The sequence below is a fragment of the Lepus europaeus genome, chromosome 10 (genome assembly GCF_033115175.1).
Source record: "Lepus europaeus isolate LE1 chromosome 10, mLepTim1.pri, whole genome shotgun sequence".
NCBI classification, from domain to species: domain Eukaryota; kingdom Metazoa; phylum Chordata; class Mammalia; order Lagomorpha; family Leporidae; genus Lepus; species Lepus europaeus.
This window is the reverse complement of record NC_084836.1, coordinates 70,320,170-70,343,672: the sequence shown is the minus strand read 5'-3', so window position 1 is coordinate 70,343,672 and position 23,503 is coordinate 70,320,170. Positions and strand designations below refer to the sequence as shown.

The following is a 23,503-nucleotide window of genomic DNA, read 5'->3' as shown; positions in this document are numbered from 1 at the left end:
TGCCCCGCGCCTTGGCCACCACTTTGAGTTAGAAAGAAGGGTCCTCCCCCCAGCCACCTCCCCTTCGGGGGTTCCCATCCACAGCTTGCCATGGGGGAGGGGAGGCCCCAAGGTGACAGGCCTGGGGTAACTGAGGGAACAAACACGGAAAATCAGGGGACGTCAAGCCTTATCTGGAGTTCATTAATGGGGAACTTTAGTCAGCTGTGAAGGCCAAGATGGGGTGATAGGCGTGCAGTGGGCAGGGGTGGGAGCGGGGCAGGGGTGGCAGGGACAGTGGAGGCGCTGGCCTAAACTCCGCCTCCATCGCACGTGCCCAGGCCTGGACCCAGGGACTCTATATAGGCCCAGCCTCCCCCAAGGCCCCGAGCGAGAGCGAGCCAGCGAGCGAGCAAGAGGGAGCAGAGGCGGGAGACCCGCGGAGGGCCCGCAGCATGTGGGAGCTTCGGTCCATCGCTTTCTCCAGGGCGGTGTTTGCCGAGTTCCTGGCCACTCTCCTCTTTGTCTTCTTCGGCCTGGGCTCAGCCCTCAACTGGCCGTCGGCGCTGCCCTCCACGCTGCAGATCGCCATGGCTTTTGGCCTGGGCATCGGCACCCTGGTGCAGGCTCTGGGCCACGTCAGCGGGGCCCACATCAACCCCGCCGTGACCGTGGCCTGCCTGGTGGGCTGCCACGTCTCCTTCCTCCGAGCCGCCTTCTACGTGGCTGCCCAGCTGCTAGGGGCCGTGGCCGGGGCCGCTCTGCTCCATGAGATCACGCCGGCCGAGGTCCGTGGCGACCTGGCTGTCAATGCCGTGAGTACAGCTGGACCCTCGCCCTTGTCCACAGCGGGCGGACCTTGGGCCAATGGGCGAATGATGAGATGCGGGTGGCTCCGGGTGGAGAGAGACAGACAGACAGACAGAGACCGAGATGAGGCTCTAGACAGGAGCCCAGGTGCTGTGGGAGAAGCCAGCGAAGGGGCAATTGTGTGAGAGCAGAGACGGGGCAAAAAACAGGGCTGCTGGTACCTTCTGTCCAGGGGCCCGTGGAGGAAGAGCAGCGTCGAGGGCTCTGCTGGACTCTATGCCCACGTGGGCTGGGGCTCAGCAGGGGCCAGGTCCCCAGAGCGCAGCAGCTGTGCAGTCCTCCCCAGAGGGGAGAGATGAAGTGCTCTTTCAGCTTCTAGCAGGTGCAGGAACGCTCCAGGGGCAGGGTCTCTCCCTCTGGATCCTGGAGAAGTCTGTGGGAGGCTGCTGAGGCTGTGGGCAGCCTGGGCTCTTAGGAAGCTGAGGGTGGCGTGTGGTTCATTCCCTCACCCCCAATCTGCAAGGTATGGGTGGGGAGGGCTGAATGCGCTCCCCTCCATGCAATGTGCCCTCTGCACCCCTGCCCCAAGCCAGAAGAGCAATCGCCTCTTCTGTACCTCAGTTCCCCGCATTTCTTTGCTAGCTGCATCCCTGGGCTGCTAGCTAACAGCCCAGCCTCCATGGCCACGCCCTGCCCTGCACAAGTGGTCTTTCTGCACGCCGGGGGATTTCTCTCCCCTTCAGAGTGGGACGTATAGTGAGGCTGGGGATCCAGGGCTTAGGAAACACCAGAGCAGCCAAGGCAGCTGGCCGACCAAGCAGGTGCCGATTTCCACTGAGCGCAAAGTTAGCGCCATTTGCAGCAAATGGAGCCCCAGTCGGACAGAAAGAGGGGCTTCCTGAGAGCACCACCCCAGCAAGCCCCTCTCCAAAGTGGTGCCCTGGAGCCCCCAGCCCTGCTCCTCTCTCATTCTGCAACTGAGTGGGGGCTTCAGCAGGGAAAGGTCTAGGAGGCTCTCCTGCCAGCTATTCCTCAGTGGGCCGACCCCCAGGAGAACCCGCTGGGAGGGGCAGCAGTGGGGCTGACTCGCCCTGAGGCTGTCCCTGTTGTCCTCTGGGAGAGGCAGCCTGGCCACCAGGAAGTTGCCACTGATGTGCACCTGCCCTGTGCCGTCTCAGCCTCGTCCAACACCATAAGGTAAATTCTGTGGTCTCCCCACGTGACAGAGGCTCAGCATTCAAACGGCCCAAATCACAGGACTGCTGTGGCAGGTGGCAGCAACCGGCGATGGACCCAGAGTTGTCTGACACCATAGCCACGTCCAAGCTGTCTCCCGTGGAGCCGCCACCTGCCACAGCAGGGCGGCTGGGGCGCTGCCCTTGCCACTGCCAGTCCTCACAGAGGCCTCCCAAATCTGTTTCATTGTCCCCCACATAACTAGATGAACCAGAGGCCTCCAAAGCTCTTCTCCCTGTCCACTAGAGGCTGCGACAGTGGATACCAGTGGGAAGCTTGAGGTTATAGAACCAGCCTGCCCATGAAGACTCGGGCGTGGGGGGGCTCGGGCCAGGGAAGGAACATGGGCGCTGAGAGCCATGCAGCTCCCCCCGACACAGGGCCCAGCCCCTGAGGGCAAGGCGCAGAGGCCAGGAGAACCCAGGGAGAAATCCTGTGTAGGGTGCGGCCGGGTTGTGAAACTGCCTCCCTTTGCTCAGCCCCAAGTTCTCGCCTTACCCACAGCGGGGTCTGCTGGGACTGTGCCCCCCCCCCCCCGCAATGTGGTACACCAGCACCGCGATAGACAGCTCCAGTGGCCTCACCCTGGTCTGCACAGGACCAAGCCCACAGGATGCAGCAGGTGAAGACTAGGGGTCAGTGCCGTGGTGAGGGAGTGCTCCCAAGTTCCTGGACCGCCTTCCTGGGAGCCCTTTGGCCACAGGAAAAAAAAAAAAGACTCCAGGCCTCTGGCTGCCCCAGTGTCTTCCAACTAGGGAGCAAGGGGGGCCCTCCTGTCCCTGTCCAAAGCCCCCTGCAGCCATGGAAACCTCTTCCCTTCTTGTTCTTCAGAAAGCAAATCCACATCTGAGCACGCTTCTGCGCTCATGCGGCGGATGCAAGCTCAGGGTACGCGCCCAGACCTAGGGGCCAGGCAGTCAGTTTTCCCACCTCTGGCTTGGGGGCCGCAGGCAGCCCTGGCGTCTCACCAAAGGCAGGGCCCAGGAAGAAGGCATCGGGAGGCCAGCCCAGGTGTTCTGGCTCCCAGCCCAGAGGCCTCCCTGGAGCCTCTGCCGCAGGTGGGCAGCAAGGTGGGGGCGAGAGGTGAAGGGGGACGCGTGCTCAGCCTGCAGCCCCCCCCCTCTGTCCCCAGCTCAATAACAACGCCACAGCCGGGCAGGCCGTCACCGTGGAGCTCTTCCTGACGCTGCAGCTGGTGCTCTGCATCTTTGCCTCCACGGACGATCGCCGCAGCGACAACGTGGGCACCCCCGCCCTCTCCATCGGCCTCTCGGTGACCCTGGGCCACCTCCTCGGGGTAGGTCACAGCCCTACACAAAGCCCCAGAGGGACAGATGGCCTGGAGGGCTTGACTCCCATGTATCCTAAAGGCGCAGATCTCGAAGCTTTGGAAAGGGAGGCACCCCGCCTGGGCCTATCTCACCTCACTCCTCTCCTTGACACCCCCTCTTCCCATGACAGATCTACTACACCGGCTGCTCCATGAACCCTGCCCGATCCCTGGCCCCTGCTGTCATCACCGGCAAGTTCGATGACCATTGGGTAATGCCAGAAACCACCCCCCTTTCCCCTTCCCCAGAAACCGATTTCAGAGGGGAACAAGGGCTGGAAGGGGTGGGGGGGAGGGGTTCGGCTGCTGCAGCGCCCCAACACTTCTCCTCCTCCTCCTCCTCCTGGGGTCGGCTTTTCAGGCCCCGTTTCCACAGCGTGACAAGTGGGCACCTCACCAGCTCTTGGGGAAATTGAGTTAGGCTGCCTGGCTAGCAGGGTGCCTGGCGCCAGGAGCTCAGCAGACAGCAGTTCTTAGACCCATGCGCACACACGCGGGTCTGAGCTTGTGCAGCGCCTTCTTCTAAGCACTTGGCAGCTGTTAAGCCATTTCACGACCATCCTAGGAGGCAGGCACTGTTTCAGTGAAAGCAAACAGGCTCAGAGAGGCCAAGTAAAGGGCTGGCATCATAGTTCGGCGCAGGCAGCGCAGCCAGGACCCCGCACCCTCACTACCCGGTGCATGGCGGCGGCGGCGGCGGCGGCAGGCGGGGCGGGGGGGGGGGGGTGGGGTTCCCTTTGCTCCCCGCGCGCTGCCAGTCCCCTCTCTGCTCGTCCGCAGGTCTTCTGGGTCGGACCCCTGGTCGGCGCCATCCTGGGCTCCCTGATCTACAACTACGTGCTCTTCCCCTCGGCCAAGAGCCTGTCAGAGCGTCTGGCGGTGCTCAAGGGGCTGGAGCCGGACGCCGACTGGGAGGAGCGCGAGGTGCGGCGGCGGCAGTCGGTGGAGCTGCACTCGCCGCAGAGCCCGCCGCGGGGCAGCAAGGCCTGAGCGCTCCCCGGGGTCCCGCGCTGCGGGGGCCGCCCCTCCGCCGGCCCAGCCCTCCCAATCCGAAGGTGACCCCAGCGCAGAGCAGTCGTTTGCAACATGCGCCACAGCCCTGGCCTCGGGGGTCTCGGGGTCTCGAGGGTAGCGGGGAGCCCCCCCACACTCCCGCAGAGCCCCTGCCCTGAGGCTGGAGCGGCCCATCGGCTACCCTTGACTGCTGGCGGGGGACAGAGGGCTGAGCTAGGGAGGGAAGGTGGGCGTGCCTGCACCCAGGCGCTGGCGAGGAATATACAGAACCCCACCGTGGGAGGGAGGGTGCTGGATTTTGCTGGTGTGCACGTGTGTGTGTGTGCACGTGTCTGATGTTCACCCCTGCGCCTCCGACCTCAACCAGGTGTCACTAGCAGACTTCTCACTCACCCTTCTGTTTCCCTGCCCCTCAACACACACCTGCAGTAAATCCACTCCCTCCGCAGGGGGTGGGGGTGGGGTGGGGTGCTCTGCGCCTTCCAGCCCTCAGACCTGGAGAGGGATCAGCTTCCAACTCCTACCCTGCCGGCATCAAAAAGCTCCCCAAGCTGCAGCCCTGGGCCGACACCCCTCCACCACACCACCACCAAGGCTGGCAAGGCCACTGGAGGCAGAGAGGTGTCAAGCAGAGAACAGGCCTGGGAGCGGCCACGGATTTCCCTGCTACCCAGAGGGAGGTCTTTCTAGAAGGAGCAGCAGGTGTGTGCATGCCCGGGACCCCCGCCCCAGCCCAGCCCCAGACTCAGAGATGAGCTTCCCGTTTTGGCAGAGAAAAAGAAACGCCCTTCGAGGGCCCCTGGCCTTTGTCTTCGGAGAGGGGAGATTTGCAACTAGACACTTCGTGAAAGCAGACACGCGGTTTCGCAAGTGAGCCCTCTCGTCCAGCACACACCTATGGCTGGCTGGGCAAGGCACTCAGGCATGCAGCCACGGGCACCAGGCAACACCTGCCCAGCTCCCGGTCACTCTCGCCCCTCCCCCCACCGCCAGGCCTGCTCTGGTTCCCAGCACTGAACAGCTACTGTGGACAGGATCAGAGCCTTGTCACACAGTGGCAGGGCTGCGTCTAGAACCCAGGCTTGTGAGTTTCTGGGCAGTGCAGTGGTTCTCAAATGCGATTATCTGGGATTAGGTGAGATGATGCACGTAAAGAGGCTGTGTGAACTCTAATTCCTAATGCCATTATCACGCATTATTAGGTTCATTTTCATTATTTCTGCTTCCTGGGGTATGGGGGAGGATGTAGAAGGAGCCTGACCCTCCACCTCCTTAATCTTTCTTTGGAGGTCAAAGTAAAGGTGAACCTTGGATGTCCCAAGGTCGAGGCAGACACCTCTGGGCCTCTCCTTGCCCCGAGCCCGCACTGACTCCTGCTACCACCCAGGCCCAGCCACTCTCTCCCACCCTCCGCAGCCAGTGACAGCTGCAAGAGGGGTGGAACCAGAGGCCGTGGTGACCTCTGGGGCTGTCCTCTCAGTAGCCAAGTGTCTTTCAGCCCGTCTGTATGTGTCTCGGGGCACCTCACTGCCACCCCCTGGCACCAACAAAGATCTAAGAGGTCCCAAGAAATGTGTGGCTATTTCTGTTCCACTTCCTGGGCTGCACCTCCCCACAAACTAAAAGTGAGAGTCCCACCACTTCCAGCCCCTGTAGCCAGGTTGTAGTCAAGGTTAAAGGAAAATGCTAAATGATGGGAGTGGGGAAAAATGGAGAGGCAGGGGCATACTTGGCAGGTGCCTTCCACGCATTAGCTCATCTAATTCTCGAAGTGGGGGAAGGTCAAGGGTTTTGCTATTTCCAAAGCACTCCCTTATCGTCCCATGATTGACTTCTCAGTCTGGGAGGCCAGCAGAGCAAATATTGTCCTTTGTATTTGATAGAAACCAGACTTAGAGGACCCGGCGTCACATAGCTGGTGTATACCGGAGCCAAGACTTAAACTCAAGTCTCCTTCTGCAAAAATCCCATGATCTTGCCATGAAGGCAAGTCGTGGGCTTCCCCTGGGAGCACCTGGCAGAGAAAGAACACAAGGTTAGGCCTGTCCAGCCCAGCCCAGCCAGTGTCTTGTGGGGGACACAGAATCTTGCAGAGGGTGGCAGAAGAGCGGGGAGAACACGACAAAAAAAAAAAAAAAAAAAAAAAACAACCACAACTGAAACCCAGGACTGGTTTCTGCTCTTGAAGAGCACTCAGGAAGGTGGAGGCCCCAGCCACACCCCAAACCAGGCAGAAGGCAGGTGGACAGGCCTCCGGGTCCCCAAGCTGGGGACAGAGAAGTCCCCACGCTGAGAGGGGGAGGTGACTGACCGCAAGGTTCTGACAGCATCCACACCCACATCCCCAGTTTGTGCCAAATGACTTTGCACCTGCAAATGTTACATTCTGGTTTGTATCTTTAAGCTGTGATGTGTGTATATACAATGCTTCCCTCCCAGCCACAGTGTAAGCCCTTTGGGGGGGGGGGCAGGGCTGCTTCCAATTCTTGGGTAGCTTTCGCCTGGATCTTTCCTATCACAGTGCTTTGCATATAGTAAGCACTCAATAAATGCTCATTTGCCAACCAGTGCTGTTTCCTTCCACAACTTCTCCCGGAAGATCCCGAGACCCCTAGATCAGGACAGGAATGGAAGGGGCTCTCCCCAGCAGCTCCTAGCCCCTAGGAGAACGGCCACAGGCTAGCGTTCCCCTGGAGCTGGCAGGCCACAGCCTGAGTGCCTGGGGGGTTGGGGGTGGGGAGACACTTCCAGGACACAAGAGCTCCAGCACTTTCCTGTGATAACCTGCGCACAGAGTGACCCTGGTGGCTGGCAGAGCTGGAAGGCCTGCGTGTGCAGTCTGGGAAACTGAATCAGCTGCCCCTTGTGGGTGCTCTTGACGGGTGGGGACTCCTCCTCTGGCCTCCCCAGGCTTACTCCCTCCCGGTCTGCCTGCAATGCACGAACCTCTGGTCAGCTCACTGTGCGATCCTGGGCAAGTACCCTCTGAGTCTATGTCTCCTTGCAATTAAATCTCACAGGCAGGCCTAGTACAGTCGATACCTTTTATGGAGCATATTGGGAATGTATAAAGTGGCAAGCAAGCACCAGGTCTTGAAGCTGCAAGGGGCAAATCCTCAGGTCGAAGCTTCCCCTGGTTGGCCCCACCTGCTGTGAGCACCTCTGGATCCTTTCGACCCCAAATGATGGAGTTCCACACCCGTGGATTCACGGAGAGTGCTCCTTGGGGGCAACATGATGGAAAGAAAGTGGAAGGGTGCGGGCTGGAGGCAGGTTCAGCTGTGAAGAAGCCTGTCTCTCTGAGGGCCCCTAAGCCCATCAAGGTCATGTCCAGCCTGAGCCCCAAGCCTCCGAGAGAATCCTGTGTACAGCCGTGGTACTGTGCTAGGGGCAGGGCTCTGGACCGGAGGAAGAAAGGACAGACCTAAGGCGGAGAGGCCAGGGGGAGGAGCCAGCCCAGCAGGAAATGCCGGAGCAACAGTGGGGAACAATGGTGGGGTTTCTCTGGCCACCTGTGTTCTTTGGCCACTTAGCTGCCATGGAGCTGAGCCCAGAGCCCGATTCCCCAGGTGCCTGGCTTTCCTTTCCGTGTCAGGCACAGGCACCTGCTGTCTCTCTGCTGTACCCTCTGGCTCCAACCCTCAGGGGGCTTTGTCACATACTGTCACAACAGGAGAGGGCTCCGCTGAGCTCTGCGCCAGGCTGAGTGCCTCTCACACACACGCACACACGTGGGGCAAGCTGTGGGTGCAGCCCCCATCGCAGGAGAGGCAGGGTGGGTCCCGGCCCTTCCCTGTAAGCCCTGGAGAGCCCTCCAGCCTCATTCTCCACATGCCAAACTGGAGAGCAGAGGAGCCAGGCGGGCTGGAGGGGGGCTGGGTGCTCAGAGGGAGGGGCTGGGGAATTGGGAGAGAGCATCACCCAGCCCACCAGTGGGAGGATCTGACTTTGGGGGGATGGACTGAAAAAGACCACAAGACAGGCATGGAAGATGAGGCAGAGACAGAGCAACCGGCAAGGAACAGCAACTAAAAGAGACAGAGGAACAGTGAGAGAACAGGTAGCAACTGAGAGATGAAGAAAGATACAAACAGACTAGGGCTGGGGACAGCAATGTGGTATAGTGGTTAAAGCTGCCACCTGCAGTGCCAGCCTCCCATATGGGCGCAGGGTTCGAGTCCTGGCTGCTCCTCTTCCTATCCAGCTCTCTGCTATGGCCCGGGAAAAGCAGTAGAAGATAACCCAAGTCCTTGGGCCCCTGCACCCGCGTAGGAGACCCAGAAGATGGAGCTCAGCTCCCACGGTTGTGGCCATAGGGGGAGTGAACCAGTGAATGGAAGATCCACCCCCCTCCTCTCTCTCTCTGCCTGTGTGCCTTTCAAATAAAATAAAATAAAATAAAATAAAATCTTTAAAAAAAAAAAAAAGGAAAAAGCAGAGAAAACGAGTGAGCAAGACACAGAGAACTTACAGAGACTGGGAGATGGCAGCCCATGTCAGGGCTGCAAGGAAGAGGAGCCGAGAGAAATCGAGACTAGGAGGAAACCTGAGATTCAGAGTGGGGGCTGCTGGCCTCTGCCCTCCCCAAATCGCTCCCACCCGCAGGTCCCCAGGTCTCTTCCCCCATCCCAGCCCCAGCCGGTCCTGCGGGCAAGGGAAATCATCAGTCTCCACCTCCCCGCCCCAGCGCGCCCCTTGGCCGCGCTGGGAGGACCCCCACCCCGGGCCAGGCGCCCCCGGGTACCGCCGGGCTCCCGGGCGTCGAGGATTGCTCAGCGCCGGGCCAGGCTGGCACACCTCCCACTCTGCAAAAACGCCTCCGCGTTGGCCGCGCCGCTCCGGGCCGGGCCGGGCTGAGTCCACGACGACTGGACCGCCCCGCCGCCCCCGCCGCCGGCCGCCCTCGAGCTGAGTGGCGCGGGCCTCAGGGAGCTGCATCACTCCGGCCCAGCCGGGGGTGAGGCCAGGTCAGGATGCTCGGGTCGCAGGAGGAAAAGGAGGAGTTGGAACACGGGCGCAAAGAAAAGAAAAGGCGAAGACCACGGACGGAGGTCCAGCCCCAGCCGAGGTAGCCGCCGGACAGCAGCGCAGACGGCGCCCGGTCTCCCGCGGAGCGCATCGCGCACGGCGCGGGAGCCAGCACGGAAGGCACCCCCAGCGCGCCATGCGCGGGACCCCGGGCGCGGGGCCGGTCTACACCGCTCCTGCCTGGGTCACGTGGCCCGGGCTGGTGGCCCGCTGCCCCGGCGCGGGGACGCGCGGGGCTGGGGGCAGCCGCGAGCCCGCGGCGGCCGCGCGCGCCCCTCCCTGCGCTCTGCGGTGGCCCCCGGGCGCCGGGGCCGCCCCCTGCCCCCCCGCGCCCGCGCCGCTGCCGCCGCCTCCGGCCGCCCGCCCCCTATATAGCGCGCCCCCGCCCGGCCCGCGCCAGGCCGCCTGCCGCGGAGAGGGCGCCCCAGAGCGCGCGCCGCCGCGCAGCCGGACGCCCCCCGCCGCCCCGACGGCCGCCGCCCCCCGCCACCGCCGCCGCCGCCGCCGCCACCAGGGGCTCGCGGCCACCATGAAGAAGGAGGTGTGCTCCGTGGCCTTCCTCAAGGCCGTGTTTGCCGAGTTCCTGGCCACCCTCATCTTTGTCTTCTTCGGCCTGGGCTCGGCGCTCAAGTGGCCATCGGCGCTGCCCTCCATTCTGCAAATCGCACTGGCGTTTGGCCTGGCCATCGGCACCTTGGCGCAGGCCCTGGGGCCGGTGAGCGGCGGCCACATCAACCCGGCCATCACCCTGGCCCTGCTCGTGGGCAACCAGATCTCGCTGCTGCGGGCCATCTTCTACGTGGCCGCCCAGCTGGTGGGCGCCATCGCTGGTGCTGGCATCCTCTACGGACTGGCGCCGGTCAATGCCCGGGGCAACCTGGCTGTCAACGCGGTGAGTGCCCGGCGCTGAGGGACAGGGGCCTCCGTGTCCCATCTGGGGAGTGGACGGGCTGTAGCGGGGAGGCCCCACCTGGGGCACACACACTCCTTTGGAAAGTTCGAGGCCTCTCCAGAGTAAGGCTGGCGAGACCCCCTCCAGACCGGCTGTGCCCCCAGCTAGTGGGTTGCAATCTGGGCTCTGTGTGATCATGACTGTGTTTCATTTTTCTCAGCCGGTCTTCAGGGATGGTTATACACCTGCCACGGCAGGTGTCATGGGACCTAGGATGGGAGCCCCTAATGTGATGCCTGTTGGGTCATGGCTCCCCCTTTCCCTGCCCCTCCCCCTGCCCCCACTGCCTTGCCCCCTCACCCAGCAGCCCTGGATTTCAGTCCCCTCCAAGTCCCATGCAAACTGGGTTCATTAATCAAACACAGTGGAGGATTTTTGTGGCCATTGTCAGGCCGTGAGTCAGCCACACTGGAGAGACGGGTTTGAAGCTGGCACGGGCAGGAGGCCGGGGGCAGTTTACAGTAGGCAAACTGGGCAGCTGCCCACGGGAGGGAGGGTAAATGCCAGGATGTTGGGGTTGGGGACGGCAGAGCCATTGACAAGACCGTACGCAGGAACAGCTCCCCTGACATGGCCCCCTGGACACAGGCCCAGGCTTCCAGCTCATGCAATCTGTAAAGTGCCTGTGTCTCCAGCAAACGGCTTTTCCAGGACATGTGCAGGACTTGGCTCCCGGGTGCCCAAGCCTTTGGTGTCCTCGCAGGCCAAAAGCCCCGCTTCCCAAGCACCGACCCCGGGGGCAGAAGGCGGCAGGGGCCCTAACATGCCTTCCCGTTGCAGCTCAACAACAACACGACACCGGGCCAGGCCGTGGTGGTGGAGTTGATCCTCACCTTCCAGCTGGCGCTATGCATTTTCTCTTCCACCGACTCACGACGCACCAGCCCGGTGGGCTCCCCGGCCCTGTCCATCGGCCTCTCTGTCACCTTGGGCCACCTTGTGGGGGTGAGTGGTGCTGACAGGCGGCTGGGGTTCCGGGAGACCTGGGAATGGCGTCCCCTCCAGACTGCCAAGTCCAAGGTCAAGATCCCCAGGCCCTTTGCTGGGCCGAGGAAAGGTGGGCGTAAGTGTGTGTAGGGGAGGGCAAGGAGGGTCAAGGCCATATCCAGGACAGAGAGAAGAGAGGAGAGCTGGGGGTTGGGGCCCGAGCCCAACCCTGGCTGCCACCTGCTCACCGCTGCCTCTCCCCGTTCAGATCTACTTCACTGGCTGCTCCATGAATCCAGCCCGCTCCTTCGGCCCGGCTGTAGTGATGAAGCGCTTCAGCCCCTCGCACTGGGTGAGTCCTGCCCACCCCTGGCAGCCAGGCTTTCTGGGTCCCGTGGCCTAGAACTTGGGGGTGGGCCCCAGGGGACAGGAGGCAGCCAGCAGGGGCAGGGCTGGGCACTGGGACGGGGAGCTGTGTTTCCCCCGATGCGTACCTAGGGGGCGTCCGAGCTGACTTGCTGTGAGCACCCCCCATGTGTACATGCGTACACACTGTCTCTCGGGGTGTCTGGGTGTCTGCGCTGATGCTTCATGGTGCACCCTGCGGAGGGGTTGGGAGTGCGTCCCTGGGGTCTGTCACCTCTGGGAGAGCGCTGATCACTCCCTGCAGGGTCTGAGGGTCTGAGTCTCTGTCTGTGCATGGAGGGGGGTGGGAATTCTGTCCGTCTGTCTCCCTGAGTGTCCAAACGTCATCTGTAGCCTAGGCAGGTCCACTTGTCTCTCTTAGTGGGGTGGGAGGGTGCCTGCCCCTTGAGGGCCTGGGGTCTGAGGGGGTATCCACATGTCTGTCGGTGGGGAGTGGGCACCAGCCTGCCTGTCCCTCGGGGGGGGGGGGGCAGCTCTCTGAAGCCTGGGACCACCACCCTGTCTCCACTAGGTCTTCTGGGTGGGCCCCATTGTGGGGGCCATCCTGGCCGCCATCCTCTACTTCTACCTGCTCTTCCCCACTTCCCTGAGCCTCAGCGAGCGCGTGGCCGTCGTCAAGGGCTCCTATGAGCCCGAGGAGGATTGGGAAGAGCACCGGGAGAAGACCCTGGAGTTGACCAGCCGCTGAGCAGTGCAGCGTCGGGCCCCTCTAGCCCGGAACCGCGGAGGCGAAGAAAGAACACGACCAGGACAGCAAGGCTCCCCCTCCCCCAGCCGCTCCTCTCAGCTGGGGAGGAGGTGCTGTGCTGGCTCCTCCCCAGGCTGCACAGTGAGCCATGGGAGCAGGAAACCGTGGAGGGACTCTGGGGTTGGGGCCGGGGGGCTAGGGCTTGGTGGGAAGGGGTTTCTCTGGGGGACAGGGCGCCTGTCATGAGGTCAGACCTTAGAGATGCGAACGCCGTGCCAAGCTTGCAGGTGGCTCAAGGCTGGGCCGGGAAGGGGCAGCCTGCAGTGTGCGCCCCCACCTCCCCATAAAAGCCAGAGCCCTAGGTGGCCAAGGCGCACCCTCATCCGGTGCTGGTACCACCTTATTTATTTCTGGTTGGAGACGCATGGGGTGGGGCTGCTGGGGGTGGGGTTGGGGGCTTCCCAATAAACCACTGATGTTCACGTTCCATGTCACCTCTCCCCAGCAGCCTCTTCTCGGGGACTTTCGGCCATCACCTCTGCTCTGGGTCACCCCACCCTCTCCCCATCATAGCCCCACCCTGCCCCCAGGCTCCTCCAGGGAGCTGCAGGACAAGCCCTGAGTGGGAAGAAGGGAAGACGAAGGAGGAGAGACCTAGAGAACCAGAAGGGTCGCGGGAGGAGAGAGAAAGAAGTGAGAGAAGACGGAATACAGAAGTGGAACTAGAGACCGGGGTGTGGATAGGGGTGGGGGAGCCCCACCCTGAACCACCCTTCCCCTCGGCTGTGTCAGGGCCCTGCCACTTGAGGAGGGCCCAGCCCCGGAGCCAGGGTGTGCCAGGCAGGGTGGAGATGAGAATGAGCCACAGCCCCTTGAGATGCCAAGGGGGTGACCAGCTGGCTGCCGTCACGGAGACACTGTGCAAAGCCTGGGCGCACGTCTTTACACCTCAGAGTTGCAGACACACGGCTGGAAGCCTTGAGCAGAGGCAGCAGCCCCAGCCCCCAGCCCAGCCCAGCCCTGCCCTTTCCCAGGGTTCCCCTCTCCTGCCTCTGCCTGCTGTGTCCTTAACCTGGCGAGGCTCCATTGCCTGATCTGCAAGCAGTGGCTAAAGAATGCTCTCCCAGGGTGGCCGTGAAGGGCAGCTGGGATGAGGGTCTGAGGTGCCCGGATGGACGGGCCAGGTGTACCTGAGAAAGGGCAGAAGTCACACACGAAAGCTGCTCAGCACACAGCCTAAGCGTCATGGTTAAGGAAGCTGCTTGGAGTCCATAGATTTGAAGATCTATTTATTTGCAAGGTAGTTGAGAGTGTGAGAGAGAGAGAGAGAGATCTTCCACCTGCTGGTTCACTCCCCCAAAATGCTGCAATGGCCAGGGCTGAGCCAAGTCCAAGCCAGGAGCCAGGAGCTTCATCCGGGTCTCCCATGTGGGTGGCAGGGGCTTCACACACTGCCCCTTGTGTAACATGAGCGCTCTGAGCTTTCACGACCTTGTCTCACAGCGAGAGTACTTTCAATCTGCCTCATGGGTTGTTGGGAGAAAATGAGAATGGCTCCGGTGTGTGTGTGGGGGGGTGTGTGTGGCATAAACACTGTGCAATCACAGCCAGGCACTGAGAGTAAGGACTCAGTAGAGCGGTGCACAAGGACGCCCATGGACACACACCTGCCAGGAGACCTGAGCCACTGCTGCTCTGTCACCTCCGCCTGTACTTTGGCCTCGGGTGGCAGCCCTCTCCCCCCCCCCCCCATCTACCCTGGCCGCATCGTGTTCTTACAGTTTACGCCGAACGGTAGGAGGTAGCAGCCCCCCTCCCCTGCCGTGCCCACCTCACCCGCCCAAGGCCCCCTAGGCTGCCCTGGGATGGATAGCTGGCTGCAAGGGCCAGCGCTGGCCAGCAGAGGGGGCCCTCGGCCACCGAATCCACACCGCGGCGCCTCCCCGCGCCCGTCTTGGAGCGCTCTAGTGGGAAGGGGGACCGGGAGGGCGGGCACGGGGAGTGAGCGCTTCAGACTCAGGTGCCCTGGGGCCAGCAGGGTGGAGCCTAGTTGGGGTGCGGAAGACAGGGGAGCCCTTCCCCCTCAGGTTCTGTAAGACCCAGATACAGAGGACCGGGAGGTTGGCCTCGCTTCCCTTTCTCTGACGGCCCCCAGGGGAAGCGTGCCCAAGCCCCTGAGGGTGAACAGTGGGCTCATGGGCCACATACCCTGCTTCCTGCCAACGAACCCTGCCGGCCCATTAGGTGAAGGTGCAGCCGAGCTGTGGGCGGACACGTGGCCAGCAGGGGGCGCTGCGGCCTTAGTATCTGAGCTCCCTGAGCCATGGGGCTGCGAGCGCGGAGCCCGGTGCACGCCAGCACACCCCAACCCTGCTGGTCTCCGAGTCTCCGAGCTGCGCAACGACCTTCAGGTCCAGCGAGAGCACGGGCCATCTGTGATGCATCCGTGCCTGGCCCCACGCGTGCTCAGGGAGGCACACGGGACAGTCCCGTAGTTGAGTCTGAGCTCCACCTGCAGACGGAACCCTAGAGGCGCCCCCCCCAACACACCTCCTGTCTGCCTCTCCCCCATGATTGCCACTGGGGGACAGTGATGGGGAGATGGAGGAGAGGCAGACGTTGGCGGTGTAGGTGGAGGGGACAGACCTGGAGGGTGAAGGACCTTGTCCCAGGCCAGGCGGGGTGCACGGAGGCCCTGCTCCATCCAGCAGGCTAGCTGGGGACAAGAGCTGCGGCCGCATTTAATGCTCTTGGGCCTCCCAGGGCCTGGAGCAGGGGCCGCAGGTGCTGCCACAGCCTGTCCTATGGCCGCCCAGTCCCGCCGCCCGGCTGTGTGTGTGTGTGTGGGTGGGTGTTGGGGGGGTGGCATCTGACAGTCACAGTTTTCTAACTTGGAAGCACGCTGACTGCTAACAACACACAGGAGGCTGTCATTAGCAGCTCCTCTTATAAATGGGGCTTCAGTGGTCACAGAAGTGAAGCAACCGTACACACAGCAGTGTTTAAAACATGTTGGCTTGGAACTGGCGCTGTGGCATAGAGGGTGAAGCCACTGCCTGCAGTGCTGGCATCCTACATGGGCACCAGTTCGAGTCCTGACTGCTCCACTTCTGATCCGGCTCTCTGCTATGGCCTGGAAAAGCAGTAGAAGATGGCCCAAGTCTTTGGGCCCCTGCACCTGTGTGGGAGATCTGGAGGAAGCTCCTGGCTCCTGGCTTCAGATCAGTGCAGCTCCAGCCATTGTGGCCAACTGGGGAGTGAACCAGCGAATGGAAGACCCCTCTGTCTCTCTCTGCCTCTGCCTCTCTGTAACTGTGCCTTTCAAAGAAATAAATAAATCTTTAAAAACAAGACAAAATACGTTGGCTTGTCTTAGCAAGAGACAGGAATTGGGCCAGGCCAGTTGGGAGGTAGTGCCGAGGGTCTGCCCTCCAGCCCACTCCTTGTGTGTGGGGAAGGAGGGGGAGAAGTACCCCTGGGGTACAGGGGCACAGCCCCCAGGCAAGGGGAAGGGCGCCCCCACAGCCACACCCTGTCATTCCTTTCGCAGGGTGGGAGGCGGGCCATGGAGGAAGCAGAGGCCACAGCTAGCCCCTGGCCTTGCTTGAGCCTGAGTTCTCCCTGCAGCTTGCCCTGACCCTGCCAGGGAGGAAATCACGGCAGGCTTCCTAGAGGTGTTGTGCTTGAGCAGTCTTAAAACAGAGACAGGGAAGAGAGCGTTCCAAGCCCAGCATGCAGAAGCCTCTAATCTGGGGAACTACAAATGCCTGGCCTGTGTGGAGCATAGGGAGACTGGCTGTGCAGTGGGAGGAGCAGGAGGTGGCCAGCAGCGCAGTGCTGTGGTAGGGTGAGGGCCCAGGGAGCGGAGAGGCAGGCAGAGCCAGAGCTCAGTGCCATGGCTGAGGGACTGTACCCTGGACTCCAAAACCATACTCTGCATGGCTCTGTGTTTGGCCTGGAGGGTCCCAGGAACAAGAGCCACAGGTGAGCCTGGCAACGGCCTCTAGAGGGCGCCAGTCACTCCTAGGAAGCCAAGGAACAAGGGTCGCCCTCCCCTTCAGACTTGAATGCAGAGAAGAGCCACCTCCTCTCCAACACCCAGGGGCCGCTGTCGAGGGCTGCAGGTGCATTTGTGGCTGGGGAGAAAAGATACAGGAAGTCTGGTTGCCAGGCTCTCCAAAGGGGGGGGGCTGCCAGAGTGAGCAGGGCACTTGAGGGGAGTGGAGGGGGGAGGTTGAAGAAGTGTGGGGCGCCGACTGGGGGTGATGGGAGGGTCGCTGAGCAGAGCCACCACCCGGATGAGGCAGGAGCAGTTCCAGCAGCTGAGCAGATGGGGCAGGGGGAGGGAGGTGTGCAGGATACAGTGGAGCTTGGGGGGGGGGGGGCACGGCCAGGAGCAAGCTCAAAGGGCTCTCCTGGAAAGGTGCAGTGAGGCCGGCGGAGCGGGAGGAAGAGAAGGGGAGGAGAAAGGACTGGACAAGAACTGAGGGCACATGGGAAGCACCCGAGGCCCAGAGTTGGGGTGTCTCGCTTGGAGGGGGCAGAGAGAGGGCTCAGTCCCAGATGAGAGTGGGTGTAAGGCTGTGAGAGTCACAGGCCAGGGGCAGGCGTGCGGCCCAGCTGTTAAGGCTCCAGATAAGACGCCTGCATCCCACATGCCTCCGGGTTCTGGCTCCAGCTTCCTGCAATGCAGACGCTGAGAGGCAGCGACTGGGTTCCTGCCACCCATGTGGGAGACCTGGAGTGTGTTCCTGGCTCCTGGCCTTGGCCCACCCAGCCTCAGCTGTTGCGGGCATTTGGAGAGTGAACCAGTAGATGAGAGCTCTCTCCATCTCTGCCTCTGTCTCTGTGCCTGTCAAACAGATAATTTAAAAGAAAATGAGGGGCCGGTGCTGTGGCATAGCAGGTAAAGCCAACGCCTGCAGTGCCGGCATCCAATATGGATGCTGGTTCGAGTCCTGGCTGCTCCACTTCTGATCCAGCTCTCTGCTGTGGCCTGGGAAAGCAGTAGAAGATGGCCAAGTCCTTGGGCCCCTGCACCCATGTGGGAGACCTGGAAGTAGCTCCTGGCTCCTGGCTTCAGATCAGCGCAGCTCCTGCTGTTGCGGCCACCTGGGGAATGAACCAGCAGATGGAAGACCTCTCTCTCTCCACCCCTTCTGCCTTTCAAATAAATAAATAAATCTTAAAAAAAAAAAAAGAAAGAAAGAAAGAAAGAAAATAAGAGGAATCACAGGCTGAAATGAAGCTGACATAAAAGTCATTTGCCTTCAGGAAGTCAAGAAATTTCATTCATGCACGCATGAACTCATTCCATGAATGCTAACCCAGCATTCATTGTGGCCAGTCTCCATGCAAGACACTCCACGAAGGAATGGATACGTCTCGGCTCCAGTCGCACTGGGGAGACACATTAACACCGGGACAAGCCCCCCATGGGAGACTGCAGTGCACACAGCAGTGGGGGGGTCCTCACCCAGGAAATGAGCAAGTGGCCTTGAAGCTGAACCCTAGGATGGGATAGGAGTTACCCTTGGAAAGGGCCCCCCAAAAAAAGGGGAGACCCCCATGGGTAAGGGCGAGGCGAGGAGCGGGGAGAGGGGAGGGGGCAGAGGATCGCAGAGGGCCTTGTAAGCCAGGCGTGGGGTTTCCAGAGGGACTGGGGCTTTGAAGGGATTTTAGCCAGGGAGCAGCAGGATCAGATTTGCATTTTACAAAGATCACTCGGGCTGCAGTGTGGAGAATTGATTGGAGCGGAGCAAGGGAGCTGAGAGGCTGGCTGTGGCTGCAGGGCGGCGGGGGTGGCAAGGAGGGCACAGAGAAGGAATCGTTAGGATTCAAAATCAGCAGGACTTACACTGGGATGGAACCAGGGACAGAGGGAGAGGAGGGCCCAGGGTGCTGCCCGGGTGCCACCCATGGAGCGCGGAGGGGGCCCCATCTAAGAGCCTGGGGACAGCAGGGACACCTGTGGGCAGGCGAGGCCAGGTGGATGTCCTTACAGCACTGCCGTCTTCTCAAGGAGAGAGCCTAGGACAAGGCTGACCCCAGGGCCAGCGTGGCCCAAAAGTGGGTAAGCTGCTCTGAGTCCCCTCTCCGCGTCCTGAGAGGGGGGAGAAGCCGAGAGGGCCCTGGGAGAGGCAGGGGGATGGGGGGAGAGTGGAGGCCATTGGATGTTCCCACGTTGGACAGCAGAGGCGCCCGCTGCCATGGGTATGGGCTGACCCAGTTTGAGAAGCTGTGGAATAAGCCCCTCCTCCGTCTGCCCTGCTGCCCCCTCCCCAGGCCCACATCCTGAGGGCTGTGGGCTCTGTTCTCTGTGAGCAGGATTTCAATTTCACATCTTAGGAGCTCAGAGCACTCAGCCAATTTGGGGACAGAGCCTGGAGGAGGGGACCTAGCCCAGGAGCCCCTGGGATGAGTGATCTTGCTCCGTCTAAGCTAACCTTGGGGACAGAACGTCCTAGAAATCCAATGCTCCCCAGGTCCCCCCCACACACACACACACCTCCCCCCCTGCCGTGCCCTGAACCTGCAACCCTGGGGCGAGACCTCTACCTGCTGCATGAGCCAGGTTCAGCCAGGCTCGGAAAATTTCCTGCACGGTTCCAGCTCAGCGCCCAAGAGCACCCTTTATCCCACCTCCATCCTTGCACCCTGTCCTGTCAGCTGAGCTCAGAGTGGAGCAGGCACACAGCACCACCCCTCAGCCCACCCACCGAGGCGTACATAACCTACTGTCCCCGTGGGAGCGGCACATTCCTCATGACAGCCATGTAGTGAGAGGCAGGTGGGGGCCAGAGAAGCACGCAGAGCTAGAGCCAGGCAGAGCACAGGGGACAGAGCAGAGGCCCTGGAGCAAGAGTGCGACAGCTGAGGCCCAAGGCACAAGACATGGAGCCGGCGACATGCTGCCCCAGAAACAGGCTGGCGTGCAGGCTCTGGGCGGCCATCAGCCGGGCGCTGTTTGCTGAGTTCCTGGCCACAGGGCTGTATGTGTTCTTTGGTGTGGGCTCGGCCATGAAGTGGCCCTCGGCACTCCCCTCTATACTGCAGACTGCCATCACCTTCAACCTGGCCACGGCCATGGTCGTGCAGATCACGTGGAAGGCCAGCGGGGCCCACCTCAACCCCGCGGTGACGCTGGCCTTCCTCGTGGGCTCACACATCTCTCTGCCCCGAGCTGTGGCCTACGTGGTGGCTCAGCTGGCGGGGGCTACTGCGGGAGCCGCTCTGCTTTACGGGGTCACTCCAGGAGACATCCGAGAGACCCTCGCCATCAACGTGGTAGGTGGAGTGGGGTGCGGGGCGAGTGGCAGGTGCGTGGGCAGGGGACACCTGGCAGGGGCCAAGGGAGGTAGTTAAAGCAAGGGTGGGCCGCCAGGCCGGAGGAGAAGGAGGCAAGGAGAAATCGATTCACCACAGGCTCCACACCAGCTCGCAGCCGCCCTGGCACGCAGAACAACCTGACCTTGGCCTTAACTGTGTAGGATAGGAATGGATTGTGGTGTGAGAAAGCTGAGAAGGAAGAAGCCACAGGGATCGCTTCTTCAGTCGGTTCTACTTCCCTGAACCCTCTCCTCGGGCTCCAGCTCTGCGAGGGTCCTGTGTCCCACCCACCGGCGCCCCCGGGGGTGGGCGGAGCAGCCCTGCTGCGCAGGTGGAGCCCGCACCCACTCCCACGTCCGCCCCGTTCCACCAGGTGCGGAATGGCGCCTCCACCGGGCAGGCGGTGGCGGTGGAGCTGGTTCTGACCCTGCAACTGGTGCTCTGCGTCTTCGCCTCCACGGACAGCCGCCAGGCCTCGGGTTCCCCGGCTGCCATAATCGGGGCCTCTGTGGCTGCGGGCCACCTCATTGGGGTAAATACAGGACAGCGGCGAGGCCGAGAAGGCGCACGTGTCGGAAGTCCGGCGCGGGAGGCCGGGGCGGCGGTGCGCGGTGCTGCGGGCCTGGGACTCTGCGCTTCGGGCTCAGAGCCTACCCACAGCGCCCTGTCTCCTCGCAGCTCTACTTCACCGGCTGCTCCATGAACCCGGCCCGCTCCTTCGGTCCTGCCGTCGTCGTCGGCAAGTTCACCGTGCACTGGGTGAGCCCCTCGCTGGCTGCTTGGGGAGAAAGGAGAGGCCCCGAAACAGCAGTAGAGGCTGAGTTTCACCAACAAAGGGTCCTGTGTGGTTCGGGGAGATAAGCGGCGCCCCCAGGCCATCCTGAGCCCAAGAGCGTGGGGAGGACCCCCCCAAGACTGGGAAGGCTGAGTCAGCCCCCCCCACCCCACCCCAGGCTAAGTATCCCAGGGCACCCAGGGGACTGGCTAGCCCTGGCCCAGGTTTTCCATCTCCAGCTGGGCCACTTTTCAAGCTTGGATATAGAAAAAGACACACAGAAATAGCCACACGCTGCCGCCGAGACAGACTTGGGACTAAAACTGGGGCTGCGGGAGGGGAGGTGGGAGTGGGCGAGACTGGCCCTGGCGGGCTGCACGTAAGGCTCTCAATTTATCACCTTGTGCATGGCTGGGGAGTTCCTGGGAGACCACGTCAGCCCTTGAGAAGCAGGCAGGGACCCGCAAAGCCCCCAAGCTCCTGAGAACTCCTGGGTGGGGTGCCACCTTCTGTCTCTGTCTCCATAGATCTTCTGGGTGGGACCCCTGACGGGTGCTGTTCTGGCTTCGTTCATCTACAACTTTATCCTGTTCCCTGATACCAAGACCCTGGCCGAGCGCCTGACCATCTTCATGGGCACCCGAGAAACAGCAGCCCGGGCCAGTTCAAGGGACACGGAGCTGAGTGTGTGCGACACGGCCTAGCCCTTGGCCCCTGGGCTTCCGAGGCGGTGCCGTGCACGACCTGGCTGGAGCTGGCCCTGGAGAGGGGGGTTCGAGGAGGGGGACATGGGAGGAAGCGTGGGCCTTTGTCCTAGCAGGGGGGCGGGGAGGAAGCGCTCACCCTTACCCCAAAAGAGCAGGGGGACAGAGCAGAGGGAGGCAGGGGGACTCCATGAGCCATCCCCTCTTCTCTACGCAGCTGGACCCTGGCAGAGCAGGGGGGCCCTCCAGATCCCCAAGGCCTGAAGAAAAGGAATTGGGGCCGGGGCAGCCACTCTGATTGGAGTCTGAACAGAGGCCCTTAAGAAGCCCAGCTTGGGGCTGGCACTGTGGCATAGCAGGTAAAGCCACTGCCTGCAGTGCCGGCATCCCATATGGGTGCCGGTTTGAGTCCCGGCTACTCCACTTCTGATCCAGCTCTCTGCTATGGCCTGGGAAAGCAGTGGAAGATGGCCTAAGTGCTTGGGCCCCTGCACCCACATAGGAAGACCCAGAAGAAGCTCTTGGCTCCTGGCTTCGGATCAGCACAGCTCCAGCTGTTGCAACCAATTGGGGAGTGAACCAGCAGATGGAAGACCTCTCTCTCTGCCTCTGCCTCTCTGTAACTCTGCTTTTCAAATAAAATAAATAAATCTTGGGAAAAAAAAAAAAAAGAAGCCCAGCTCTCAGCCATGTGGGGAACCCTTGAGGGAGAGGCGGGCTTCCCCCCCCCAACTTCACCTCCCCCTCATCCCCGGCTGGCCTCAGCTGCTCAGGGCTTCCTGAGTACAGAGATTGCAGTTCCAGAAGCTCCTCCTCACCCCTCCAAATGCCCAGGAGGTCCCACCCTGCAGGATCCAGGACAGTGGTCTCACCCCAGTGCCTGCCCCGCCCTCCACCCACTACCCATCTGGAGAGGCGAGGCCCCCTCCCACTCCAACCCCCAGATCAGGACCCAGGCCCAAGAAGGAAGGAGCTGTTTCCAGCCCTGTTCTCATCACTACCAGGAGCCCTGTAAAACTTAACCACGGGGGCGACCCAGAAACCAAGAGCCGAGATGCATTTCCTAGACGCGGGATTCGGAATTGCACCGTCAAGGCTTAGAGGCTGCTGTAAATCTAGCCCAGCCTGGAGGTGGGGTCCCGTCTGGATCTTGCTTCCCCAGCTGTAAAAGGGACACAATCCTCCCTCCAGGAATTGCGGTGGAAACAAATAAGAGATTAGAAAAAAATGCTTTTGGAAGTGAAAATGGTAGAAGAACATCCACCAATAAATTACCATGATGATTTTCTTGTAATTCTTGGGTTTGATACAAGTGTTACTGGCGAGGGGAGGGAGGAGGGAGGAGGGAGAGAGCCATCCTGAGAGGGTGGAGGGAGTGGGTTTTTCTCATCTCATTGGCTTCTACTTATCAAGCACCCTGCCTCCTCCTCTCCTGGGTCTGCTGACCTGGGCGCTTGGTGGGTGGGGGGTTGGGGGCTGCGGAGCCAAGCCAATAAAAGTCAGTTCTGCTCATCTCTATGGTGCCAGTCACCATGGCACCCTGAGATGCAGCAACCAAATCCATCCAAAAGATAGGTCCTTTTCCATGATGTTTCCCCAGGGGCTGGGGCCAGGGGTGGGGCTGGGGTGGGGGGAGGAGCGGCCGAGCACAGAGCACAGGGTAGCCGCCCCAGCCTGTGACAAGTGCAGGGGCTGAGTCTGGGAGCCCGGGACCCCAGCAGTTGTGCTAGGCATCCTGCAGCATTGCCAGTGTAGAGCGCCACCAGGTCCTCCACGCTGGGTCCCAGCATCCATCCTCATTGCTCCTCAGAGCTCAGGGCTTTCGGTGCCCTTTTACGAGCAAGGGCAGCAGGCAGTGTGCGTGCGTGCGTGTGCGTGTGTAGAGAGAGGATATCACTGACTTGCTAAAGGTCACCCAGCTCAGCTGTCCAGGCCCCTAAGCTCCCCCTCCCCCCGCAGTTCCCAGCGTAGAATTTTCCACACCAGGGCTCCAGAGGGGCCTGTGCAGCCACAGGAGGAAGCAGGAAACCAGAGTGTGGGTACTGGGGAGCTCCTTGCAGCAGGCACTTCAGCTCCTTGACAAATCATCTCTGCATCCCCAGAGCCAAGCACTGGGTGCTCAGTAAAAGTTTGATGAATGAATGACTGAGGCTGGGAGGCTAGGGAGGGAGGAGAGGCAGTCATTGATCAAGAGGAGGAAAATTCTGGAAGTCCAGGCTTCCAGGCGAGGCTTGGGGAGAGGGTGCTCAGGCAGGCATTTGAGCGCGCACCAACTTCTCCAGAAAAGCACCTTCAGCGCAAAGGG

The 23,503-nt window shown here is 61.7% G+C and overlaps 3 protein-coding genes across 3 annotated transcripts; all 3 read left to right on the top strand.

Moving 5' to 3' along the window:
- The first annotated feature begins 434 nt into the window (after positions 1-434).
- AQP2 (aquaporin 2) lies at positions 435-4,345 on the top strand. The gene is made up of 4 exons (XM_062202219.1): positions 435-794; positions 3,158-3,322; positions 3,487-3,567; positions 4,136-4,345. Exons 1-4 carry the CDS (start codon positions 435-437, stop codon positions 4,343-4,345), a joined length of 816 nt encoding a protein of 271 aa, XP_062058203.1.
- A 5,581-nt stretch (positions 4,346-9,926) lies between these two features.
- Positions 9,927-12,565, top strand: AQP5 (aquaporin 5). The gene is made up of 4 exons (XM_062202218.1): positions 9,927-10,289; positions 11,130-11,294; positions 11,545-11,628; positions 12,214-12,565. The coding sequence occupies exons 1-4, from the start codon at positions 9,927-9,929 to the stop codon at positions 12,388-12,390; spliced, it is 789 nt and encodes a 262-aa protein (XP_062058202.1). The 3' UTR covers positions 12,391-12,565.
- Positions 12,566-19,284: 6,719 nt separating this feature from the next.
- Positions 19,285-21,198, top strand: AQP6 (aquaporin 6). Its single transcript, XM_062202492.1, has 4 exons — positions 19,285-19,677; positions 20,093-20,251; positions 20,398-20,478; positions 21,022-21,198. The coding sequence occupies exons 1-4, from the start codon at positions 19,285-19,287 to the stop codon at positions 21,196-21,198; spliced, it is 810 nt and encodes a 269-aa protein (XP_062058476.1).
- The last annotated feature ends 2,305 nt before the right edge of the window (positions 21,199-23,503 follow it).

What these genes read in the sequence shown, in the direction of transcription:
- AQP6 (XM_062202492.1), top strand. Translation starts at nt 19,285, where the DNA reads ATGGAGCCGGCGACATGCTGCCCCAGAAACAGGCTGGCGTGCAGGCTC. An exon ending in AGACCCTCGCCATCAACGTG is followed by an intron (nt 19,678 to 20,092) that starts GTAGGTGGAGTG and finishes CCGTTCCACCAG; the next exon opens with GTGCGGAATGGCGCCTCCAC. An exon ending in GCAAGTTCACCGTGCACTGG is followed by an intron (nt 20,479 to 21,021) that starts GTGAGCCCCTCG and finishes CTGTCTCCATAG; the next exon opens with ATCTTCTGGGTGGGACCCCT.
- AQP2 (XM_062202219.1), top strand. Translation starts at nt 435, where the DNA reads ATGTGGGAGCTTCGGTCCATCGCTTTCTCCAGGGCGGTGTTTGCCGAG. An exon ending in GCGACCTGGCTGTCAATGCC is followed by an intron (nt 795 to 3,157) that starts GTGAGTACAGCT and finishes CTCTGTCCCCAG; the next exon opens with CTCAATAACAACGCCACAGC. An exon ending in CCCTGGGCCACCTCCTCGGG is followed by an intron (nt 3,323 to 3,486) that starts GTAGGTCACAGC and finishes TTCCCATGACAG; the next exon opens with ATCTACTACACCGGCTGCTC.
- AQP5 (XM_062202218.1), top strand. Translation starts at nt 9,927, where the DNA reads ATGAAGAAGGAGGTGTGCTCCGTGGCCTTCCTCAAGGCCGTGTTTGCC. An exon ending in GCAACCTGGCTGTCAACGCG is followed by an intron (nt 10,290 to 11,129) that starts GTGAGTGCCCGG and finishes TTCCCGTTGCAG; the next exon opens with CTCAACAACAACACGACACC. An exon ending in CCTTGGGCCACCTTGTGGGG is followed by an intron (nt 11,295 to 11,544) that starts GTGAGTGGTGCT and finishes CTCCCCGTTCAG; the next exon opens with ATCTACTTCACTGGCTGCTC.